Below are 11,186 nucleotides of genomic sequence, written 5' to 3'. Positions count from 1 at the left end.
TACTCGAGATTCATTAATTAAATATTTAATGAACATCAAAATTAAATAAAACCTTTATTAAAATTAAATATATTTACGTGAACAAAGTTAATGTCACGTATAATCAATCAATAGGCTATATAGCATATACACTAACATGTGTCCTATATAAATAAAAATTTCAAAGTGAACTTTTGAACCATTAAATAAGATAAATATTAATCTATCATTATCTGAAACCACTTATTTTTATTTTTTTAAAAAATAAACAATTCTAACTATATATTTGAATTTGAATATTTCTAAGAATCTTACTGCAGCAGCATCCAAGAATACATTACCCTTAATCAAATGGCTTTATTGATCTTATTAGAACACTTACTGATTTAGCCTATCCTTTCCCCCATGGAAAAACTATTTTACCGTAGCTTATTTATGTGCCAACTATATAAAATGATGGGATAATAATTAGCTTACCTAGATGCTGATTTGTATTTTTAAAAAAATAAAATAAATCCCAGATGCAGGCATATAGTATTCTTCACTTCGAAGTTTGAAGTCCCCGAAGCTATGTCCTTAGAAAATCCATACGTCATGTAAAGAAATCGAAGGACAAGCCAGATCAGGTTTGCTTTTGGGCAGAAGAGAATGAGACATGACATCATGACCTCATGATAATCGAACGGGAGATCACATTCACATGACACAAAGCTCAAAAATACAAGGCGTAAGGGAAGGGAGAGATCACATGATAGCTTTAAATATATGAAGGAAATTTCTGGTCCACAAGCTGCCTGTCTCCATATGTCTAGTATTCTTAGGTGTTGTCAATTTCCATGGCGCCAGACTGTATCCTTGAGGCCCTCTTTGCTCAGTCAATTCACTCCCTGCCATTTCCACATTCCTCATTCCACACAGCAACCCAATCACCTGTCTCATCTTCTGTCCAAGAAACAAAGAAAAGAACAAAACAAGATTTTGCTGTTTTGTGAATATGGTGTATTCGTTATTTGCTGATTTTGTTTTTTTGCCTGGTTAATCTTTTGTTTTACAACTCACTAGTTTGCTTCTCTGGGCTTGAAGTACTATAGCCAATGATACAGAGAATCAAACAAATTTGAAATTATGGCTAGCAACAGAGAAGGAAAATTAACTAAAAATAATATTATCAGTCTCTTTACTTCCATTTAATCAAGCTATTCCTTGGAAATGTTACCCGAGAAAATGAACCACAACTGGGGTTAAAATCATCTTGTTGTATAATGGGATCTCGCAATATACAGGTATTTTTCACTTTGTTGGGGGAGATCACTAGTTCGAAACAGCAGTAAGATCCTGTAGGGCTTTGAATATCTGTCGCATGGAATCAACCTTTTTTTTTTTCTTCGTCTTCTTTGAGAAGGAAACAATCTTCCACTTAGATTGAAAAAAACTTTGCTCAAATTTGCTTCTAAAAAATGTCTAACACAGTATTAACTACTACAGACAGTAGTATTAAAAGAAAATTCAATGGGTGTGGTTAATACACTGTACACACACTGTGTCTAATGGATTTACACCGTAATCTGGTTTTTTCCTTCAAAAGTTTTTCAGTCCACTCATAATTTTTTTTTTTCAATTTAGTCTTCATACATTGTTTGAGTTTAGAGTTGCTTGGTTCAATAATTTATTGGAATTCACTTTTCATGAGATTATTAACGCGCAAAATAACATCTCAACATTGTGTTCATACTTGATTTTACAAAAAAAAAATTTATTTTATGGCTTGAAAAACATTAACCGTCAAAACATTAACTGTCAATGACCAAATTGAGTAGGAGGTAACAATGCAACATTTTATTTTTTATTTTTTTTATTTTTTTACTATACAAAATGTGTTTTAGTTGATTCTTGCCTAAAGAGTTAATTATATGTCAAATATCCTTTTAGTCTTACAAATTAATGTTTTGACCCTAAAGTCTTTATTCACTTTTAAATTTTTGAGTTTGAGAGAAGAGAGAGAGAATCACTAAAAAATAATACTTGTGAGAGAAAATCATTGGTTATCTACACTCTAGCAATAAAAAAACTTGTTCTTGGTGTCAATGAATTTCATTTAGATGTATTTTTACTCGCTCTTCATCTTCTTGAAAAAAATAGACCAGGATTGAGAAAGAAAAAAAATCAGTTTAATTTTTTGTTTTAGACCGTTTTAAGGACGTTTTATGTTGAAAAATTGCTTTATTGATGTTCTAAGGATATTTTTTAAGTATTTGTTTTAGTGAAGATAAGTTGAAAATGAGTTTTTGATGTCACAAGACCTGGACCCCAAACAAGAGGTTGTTTGCTATAATGAACAACTCTTTATGATGTTTATTGATGCATATAGTTCTCAATTTATTTTTTTAAATGTATACATTAAATTTTTAATTTTTAATTAAATCTTTTTTTCGGTATTAAAAATATGTTGACAACACCTTTACATTTATTTTTTTGCATTAAAAAAAATTAATTTGATCCATGGCGAAGTGTGGATGAATTTACCATATGTATCATTTGTTAATTAGTAGATTTAGGTGGTGTTTGTCATTATTGTCCAACCACAATTTTGAAAATTTATGATTCCTTCTTAGCTTCAAATGATTTCTTTAAGGTTTTTGAATCATTTATAAATTTTTGGTGTTTAAAATAACTTTTTTTGAAAAAAATATTAGTTTGATATGTTTTCAAGAAAAAAACACTTTGAAAAAACACTTGTAGTTCAACATGTGGTTGTCCATTTTGTACGGTCATCTAACATGAAAGTGAACAGATTAAATTAGATTTGTGGTTTGTGCTCCACCGTGGGCCAAACAAAATTATTTTCATAGCAAAACAAATACTAAGGAAAAAAAATATGAGACCCGACTCATTAGTACAATTGGTAATTTAGATAATATAATGAAAAAATGCAACAATAATAAATAATAAAACCAAAAAAAATGAAAAACAATAAGAAGAACGTTATTTAAGCTAACCCGAATTATGAAACAACTCAATGCTAAAGGGCAAAACTAAAAAAATAAAAATAAAAAACTTGTTAAACCGAATTAACTCACAAACTTTGAGACCATGAATATAAGATTGAGATAATTTCATACAAAGAAATGCAGGAAAAAATAGTTTGAAGACTACTTCTTAATCAATTAAATGAGAACTTGATAACTCCACACAAAAAACAAAAGAAAAAAAGTGAAGCTCAATCTATAGTAAATAAACTGTTGAAGAAAAAAATTAAGAAATAAATATAATTTAAAAAAGGTAAAAAAAATCAATTTGAACCTATTCAGGTCAAGATACAAAATCCTTGACCCAATTGTGATACCAAGGTGACATCATTTGAAAGAGAATTGAATAAAATTATGAAACTTAATTATCAAACAACTTAATATTGAAGGATAAAAAAATTAATTTTAAAAAGCAATGATAAAAAATATGAGTCAAACCGAATTAACTCGCAAACCCCGCAACCATGAAAATCATGAAATCCTTGAACATGGTTCAATAAAGAAACTTATTCCCAATCAATTTAATTTTAAAGAATGAAATGATGAAAATTTATCAATTTTAAAAACTTCGCAAAGGAAAAAAGATAGCAATAAAAAGAATGAGGATAAAATTTGATAGAAAAAAAAACCCATGGATGATAAAATTGTAAAAGAAAAGAAACAACCTAAAAATGATCAGGATAATCAAATACAAAGGAAATGAAAAAAAATATGAAGAAATTTTTTAATAAATCAAATGTTGAATGATGAAATTGGAATATTTCAATTTAAAAAATGACCTAAAAAAGAATCAATCCGCATTAACCTTTGAAACTAGTGATTCTGATTATAATCCCGAGACTAACCTTATAACAACGAAAAAAAATATAAGTTAATCATAGTTAACCAGCAAACTCAGTGATCATAACCCAATAGAAAGAAAAATAAAACGAAGATAGGAAGACCAGTTTTAAAAAAATTAAATGTTGAATGATGAAATTGAAATTGAAATAAATCAAAATAAAAAAGTACAAAAACAAATAAAAGTCAACCCACGTTAACTTTTTAAACCGATGACTTTAGTTATGAACTATATACTAATCCCATAGAAGGTAAACTGTAAAAAATAATTTTTTAAAATAAAAATCATTAGCTAAAAAAGGAAGAAAAAAAACCAAGCCAACTCAAGCAAACCTCCAAAACATGTTCTAATCTTTAAAATTCGCAGCTCGTGAAATATTTGAACTAAGTTTAATTAAAAAGCTTAATTCCCAACTAATTTAATTTTGAATGATGAAATTGTGAAATACTTATAAATTGAAAATACTTGTCAAAGGAAAAAAAGATAGGAATAAAAAGAATGAGAATCAAATTTGATAAAAAAAACTAAACCCATGAAGGATGAAATTGTTAATTGTTTTTCAAAAGAATGATCCCAAGCAAAACAAATATCAATCAACAAAAAGAGGCAAATTAAAAAAAAAACGATGAAAGAGGGTGAAATTGGAAAAAAAAAAAGAAGTAATTTTATAGCTTATTAAAAATTAAAAAAAATAGTAATAAAAAGGATAGGGACCAAATGTGAAGGGAAAATAAATTGATGGGGTTGGTCATGTTTTTTAAAGGGGCTGGTGTGGAATTTAAGGTAGGGTGAGAGAGAAAAAAAAGTTAGTACCAAAATCGATGTGCGATAAGGGCACACACTACTTCATTGCGTCGAGGGCACCAAGACTTTTCAAATGCTACCCTAGAAGTCAGTGTTTGGTGGTTCGACGACCTTGCTCTCACCGCCTGAACAGTGTGGAGGCCATCCACACTTTACGCTCGCCGACAAGTTTTTTAATTATATTTAATTAATGTAAATTGTAACCATGACCCTAAGTAGCCTTAGAATTTACAATAAAATCAATGTAAAATGATAAAAAAAAAAGCTTTTGTATGAGAGTTCTGTTGGTTTTGTTTTTAAGGACATCAAAGTAATTATACTATTCTAAAAAAATTAGAAAAACATAAAAGCCCCCGAGTAGTAGTCATTATACTATTTTATTATAGGGTTAAATTAGTAGTTTTTGTGAAAAAAAACAAAATTATCAATCTAACCCTATACAATTTGTAAAAGATAATTGCATAATGAAAAGACCATCTTCCTTTAATACCTAGTTTAAAGGTTTAATGACTAAGGAGTAATTTTATAATTACAAAAAGGAATGAATTATGTGTTTTAAATATCAAACAATTTTTTTCTAGTAAAAAAACTAGTGACAATATTAAATTAAAAGAGGTGTGAAAAACATTGTTTAGGCACTCATAAAACACGGGTGGATTTTAATAATGTTTTCCCTTTTTTACTTGATACATGAAGGTTTTTACTCTTATCATTTATTTATTTTTAATTTCAGTCTTCACAATTTGTTGATTGGATATTGAAGTTGATAATTTGTTTTGATTTACTTTACATGAGATTATCATAGTGTCAAAAAATATTCTAACATTGGATTGATGCTTGATTTTGTAAAAAACAAATTCGGTTTTATTGTTGTGAAAAATAAAAAATACGGGGCAAAATTAATAGTTTGGCAAAAATGAAGGCTTTTTTACATTGTTCATGAGATCCCTTCTTAAAAACATTTCTTCCAAACAATGTTCACCTTCATTTGTGATCTTTTTAGTTTGATACTTTTTGTTTTGGATCAAATTTGTTTTGATCATATTTTAGTCCCTATGTTAGAGAGATGAGAGGTAAATAATAGTTGATTAGCCAAATTATGTTAACAAAATAAAAGTTAAATTTGATGTCAATGTGTTCCACTTGATAAGAGGAGTGTTATTGAGGTGTTTTTGACCTTTTATATTGTTGGAAAAGTAGATCGGGGTTGATTTTTTTTACAGTTTAATTTTGTGTTTATTTTATTTGAATTAGATGGAAAACAAATGCAACAATAAAAAATGAAAAAAAATGTAAAAACAACCATCATGATAGCCTGAAAAAAAATACCTTTATCAAAGAGTGGAAAAATGTTTTTGTTTAATTTTTAGCTAGTTAAATATGGAATGATAAAATAAGGTATAACAAATGACAAAGAACCAGTGTGAGTCAATCTAAGCTAGCATGATAAATATGTAATTTGGGCATTAAGGGACGAGTCATTCCGGGTTGACCAGCCAAACCTGTATCCTAAGTCATGAGAAGGTCAGAGGTTAGGATAACACGGTAGAAAAAGAAATCAAAGAAAACCACATAGCCATTTATTAAAAAAAAATTAATTTGAATGATGATATCAAAAAAAAGAAAATATGATAAAAAAAAATGTCAACCCCTATTAAGCTTTCAAACCTTTGTCCTGTGTTATTAGACCAAAAACACCATATATGAAAAAAACCACGAAGCTCAATTCTTAAGAAATAAAACGTTGAATGATGAAATCGAAAAAAAAATCAATTAAGTAAAAAGATTCAAAATAAAGAATAAAAACTAAAAAAATGAGGGTTAAAATCAAAATAAAAGGTAAATTAGAGGGTACCAATAAATTTTTAATTTAAGGGTTAAATTGAAAAGAATAATAATATTTACAAAAAAGATAAAAAATTAAAAGAATCAGAACCAATATGTAAAAACTAATATATCATAAATTTAAATTGAATGATAAAATTAAAAATAAAAAACCAAAAGAATATAGATTGAATTAGAAAAAGTAATATATGATAAATCAGGATTGAAAGATGAAATTAAAATGAATAAAACTTTTATAAAAGGACCAAGAAGAAAAATTAAAAATCAAAAGAAACAGGATTGAAGTCAAAACGGTAAAGAAAAAAAAGAATAAACCTGTAACTTTTTGTGGAGAAAAGACAAAAGAAAAAAAGAAGAAGCTTATCAACAATGAGCCACCCCACCTCTATTGATGCTCACCATACCATCAGGGAAGAGGACGCGATGACACATACAATAACATGATGGTTGGGTAATATCGATCATTGAGAGGCACCACATACGCTGTTTAATGAGCATGGGCACCCCTCACATGCTAGTATATGTACAAATGCGCTAGAAAATTTTTTATTAAAAAATTAATTTAGCAAACTTAAAAGATGAAAGTGTCATTAATGATCTTGAAATTAAAAAAAAAAACCTTTATGAAAAGACCAAAATGCTTCTCTTAGCATGGCTTAATCTTTTTTTGATTTCAAGGAAAAATTTATATTTTACTGTATTTAAAAAGAAGATCAAAATAATCCTCTTAGATATTTTTAAAATATATGATTTGCAAAGTAATTAGGTCATTTTATTATATTAAAAAAATAAAAAGATAATAATATTTATGCACAAATCTTTAATAACTAATATGTAATGTAAAAAGACTGAAATATTCCCGAATCAAAGACAATTGATTTTTTTCCTCATTCCACTAGTTTAGTGTATAGTAAAATTAGTCTAAGTGATATATATATTGAAATACAAACATAGAGTAGTATATGCACACATTTTTACTCGGTAATAGAATCTGTTACGCCTGCATTTGACTCTACTTTTGGTCTTGTTATTATAAGAGGGAGAAAAGGCAGCTACCCGTCTCTAATTTCAAGGTACAAGGGAAAAGTAGCATGCATGAAAGAAAGAAAGAAGCTCCCACTCTCTCTCTATTTTGATTTTCAGCTTACGAGACAATCGAACAACATGATTTAAGTTACTCGAACAAGGGCTAGTTAGCTAGCTATCCTGTCAACATGATGTTTCTTCATGGATTCAACGTTAATACATGGTCCAAATGCATTTTAAGGCAATCCCCTTCCTTTTCATCCTCCATGGACCATTGCACTAATGCCATGAAATGCAGCATCTTGATCTCTGAACAAGAAACAGTACTTCCCATTTTCCAACAACATTACAATATCCAAACCCCAGAACCCCTACCACCATCATGTTACATGCATAGAAAACTACTCATAAAGTGAAAATATAAATAAGAAGTCTTGCTTTGGCTGGTCATTAGATCCTCAGTGGAAGGAACTCGAAAAACTGGCAAGGAGAGAAGTCGTTAGCATTCAAGGCTTCAGCAGCAGAAACCGATACCTCAGTCTCTCTCTCGTTAATTCTTTCAATATTGTTTCCGTTACCGCCACTACGAAGAGGAAATAGTTGAAGGGTTTGAGATTCGTCATTGCCATCTCTGCAATATTCATCTGCCTCGTTGATGACGCTGTTATTGAAGTGGTTAATACGGGCTCCATGATGCCCATAATTTTCTATGTAAGGTGCTATAAGGATGTTGAGGTCATGAGCGTTCATGAGCTTTGTTGGGTCCATTGTTCTTACTGTTGCCGCTCCTTGTGTTGACGCACTTGAAGTAGCTATAGTTGTAGCAGTAGCGCTAGATATAGTGTTTAATAGGTGGGTGGGAGATGGGCAAGAAAACGGCATCATCTCCCTCGCATTCCTTTCTATGAGGTTCCTTCTATGCTGCAATATTTCTCCTTCATCGAATTCGATCCATCCATCTGGTCTATAGTACTCTGCCATTGCTGCTTTTGTTGCCTTTGATATTGAAATAGATTCCTGAGATTTAATGAAGAGTACCATTCAAAACATGAATTCTCTTATTTTCTTGTTCCTAAGAAAGAATTCTCTTATTATCAAAAGAGAATTTGAATAATGCAACAAGTTTGAACATTATTCTTTTAACTCTTGTGTTGTTTGCACATGAATCCATGCTACTAGCAATGTTGGGATATCTGGAATTCAAACCTCAACTTAAAAAAAAAAAAAAAAATTCAGAGCTCATGAAGAGTGTGAGAAGCCAAGTTCCTACCAGTAGGGTTGGCGTTTTATAGATTCACTTACTCAATGGAATAAAAATGGGTGCCCAAAACAATGCCTTAAATGCTTGATAAGCACAAGACCCAAAAACCCAGCTAGTCTTTTAACAGCAGCCCCGGCAGAAAGGAAAGAATGCAGCTTTTAAACCCTTTTCATTTCCCAACAAACAGAGCTTTTTGTTGTTTTCTTCAATTCCCTTTGCTAATCTCTCTACACAATCTTTTTAAACTCTAAAAACCTAAAAGAAAATATAAAAAAATGCACTTCTAATCATAACGACATTATTAAACCTTCTTGATTGTTTGTATTGTGTTCCTTATTCGAGATTAAAGATATACTTAAATTAAGAAAAAAGAGAATCTTATTCTATGAAGAAAGAGAAAGGAAGGCTACATAGAAAGGATAAAGAATAGACCTCTGATAGTGTACTGCAGTTTGTAGAGGGAGCCCAGTTCCTGGTCTGTTCACCTTCATAACCTGTCATACTTGCTCCTGTAGACATAAGGAAAAACAAAAAGAATACAAAACTTTACATCTCTCTCTAAAACCAACAATTGGAATGCTAAGAAGCAATACATAGATGATCTCAAACTTCTCTAAATAACAACAAAAAGGAATTCACAAAAAGCCATACATATCAAACATTTCTCTCTTTTTCAAGCCAAGATTGGGGATAACTCTAGAAAGGGTTGTTTATATTGGAGTCTTTTTACCTGGTTCTTTCCTTTCAAACATTTCAACACCATGTCCATTTTGCTGATGCTCATCAAGAGAATCAGATTCCATTTGACGTCGATGTTTTTGCCTTTCTCTCGCCTTGTGGTTTTGAAACCAGTAGAACACATTCTTTCCTTCAATTCTTCCATATCTACGAAGCTGTGCAGTTATGTCTTGAATCTGGTCAGTTGAGGGTGTTCTAGTCCCTCTTCGATACAACTCTTCGAGGGTCCTTAACTGTTCTGGTGTTGGATTCCATCTTGAGCTCATTACAACTGGCTGTGTGTTGAACTCTCTTATGCTTTGATCAACCATACTTGCTACAAAAGCAAAAATGAAGAACAAACATTTCCCAATATCTTAACGCACTTTCAATCAGGAACTGATCACACCTAATTAAAGGGAGAGAGATAAAAGAAAAGAAAGATGCATACCCAGTCCCAGATGGTACTGATTTAGAGCAAGAAAATCGGTACTATGAAGACGGCTGCCAGGGCAAGGATGACCAGATGCAGTTGAAGTGTTGTTTGTGGAGGGAAGTGGCCTCGGAACTAGAGTCTTAAGCTTCCTGTCATTGAAAGAATCTGGCATGTCGAAGTCACCACTATCATTGTAACCCATCATCCACATTTTCGTAATACAACCTTGAAGGACAAATAGGAGTAGGGTTAAAGAGAACTGAATGGAAAGATTTAGCGATAGAACTGGATAGTGAAACCAGAAGAAGAGGAGTAAAGTAGATTCTTTTAAAGATCCCCTCGCACTCCTTTCCTCAAAAGGAAATGCGTGTTGAGATGATGGGGCTGAAAAATATGGTGTTGGTTTAGCAGGAACAGGAAAGGAGCATGCAAGAATAGTATAGAGCTAGAGGTGACCCAAGAAATGTTGCTCCTACCTCTACAATATAGGGAATAGATCGATGTTGTTCATATATAGTAAAGGGTGTTGCCCTAGCTAGTTGAAAATGTAGGGAGTGATCAGCTGCTGATCAAGAAATAGTAATGAAGTAATTAATTTCTCTTAAAAAAAAAACACTGAATTGAGCAGAATTTGAGTTTCAGTACTTTGAAGAGATGTGGATTGATCATTACACATCTACATGTACGTACAAAGAGATAGGCAAGGAAATGAGTTTTATAAGTATTGGTTTATTATGAAACAAAAACAAAAGTGAGAGCAAGACATGAAGTTTACCATGCTATATTTTAGCTAGAGTGAGAAATAGAAACACTATTTTTTTGTGTTTTCAAGTGCGAGAAAGTAATATACTATGGTGTAGTAGTAGAAGAGCGGGGAGGAGAAAAGCCAAAAAAGCTGAGAGAAGAAGCGTGGAATTCTGGGAGGATTATTGGGACTATCGACTGAAATCGACGTGACGATCATGAGGGTTATCATAAGCCTCGTCACCCTTTCTTTACCTCTCATTTATTATTCTCCTCATGTCTCGTGCCTTTCACATTTGTTCTAAATCCGAACTGCCCCTCTCCTCCTCCTGCCTCCCTCGCCCTTTCCTTTGTCTACGTTTTCTCTACTAACCCTAGCTACAACCCTCAATGATCTCTCTCTTTCCCTCTTTTTGTACATATATTATATGCCCATTGTATAATTTGCAATAGAGACATATATAGATCATGAATTGTCTCTTGTTTTGTACATTTTTTGCCGACTCA

At 31.2% G+C, this 11,186-nt stretch overlaps 1 protein-coding gene across 1 annotated transcript; it reads right to left on the bottom strand.

Annotated features, from left to right (window-relative positions):
* Positions 1-7,702: 7,702 nt before the first annotated feature.
* Positions 7,703-10,750, bottom strand: LOC133677781 (WUSCHEL-related homeobox 1-like). Its single transcript, XM_062099900.1, has 4 exons — positions 9,951-10,750; positions 9,513-9,836; positions 9,215-9,291; positions 7,703-8,538 (listed from the first exon to the last, which is right to left on the bottom strand). Exons 1-4 carry the CDS (start codon positions 10,144-10,146, stop codon positions 7,972-7,974), a joined length of 1,164 nt encoding a protein of 387 aa, XP_061955884.1. The 5' UTR covers positions 10,147-10,750; the 3' UTR covers positions 7,703-7,971.
* Positions 10,751-11,186: the final 436 nt, after the last annotated feature.

Source organism: Populus nigra, chromosome 18, assembly GCF_951802175.1.
Source record: "Populus nigra chromosome 18, ddPopNigr1.1, whole genome shotgun sequence".
NCBI lineage: Eukaryota > Viridiplantae > Streptophyta > Magnoliopsida > Malpighiales > Salicaceae > Populus > Populus nigra.
Note: the sequence above shows the minus strand (reverse complement) of the source record. Positions and strands in the feature narration are given on the sequence as shown.

Bases quoted from the DNA above. Each gene is read 5' to 3' on its own strand.
- LOC133677781 (XM_062099900.1), bottom strand. From the start codon at position 10,146: ATGTGGATGATGGGTTACAATGATAGTGGTGACTTCGACATGCCAGAT. The intron at 9,292-9,512 runs GTAAAAAGACTC...TTATGTCTACAG, and splicing joins GTTTGAAAGGAAAGAACCAG to GAGCAAGTATGACAGGTTAT. The intron at 8,539-9,214 runs GTCTATTCTTTA...ATTAAATCTCAG, and splicing joins ACTGCAGTACACTATCAGAG to GAATCTATTTCAATATCAAA.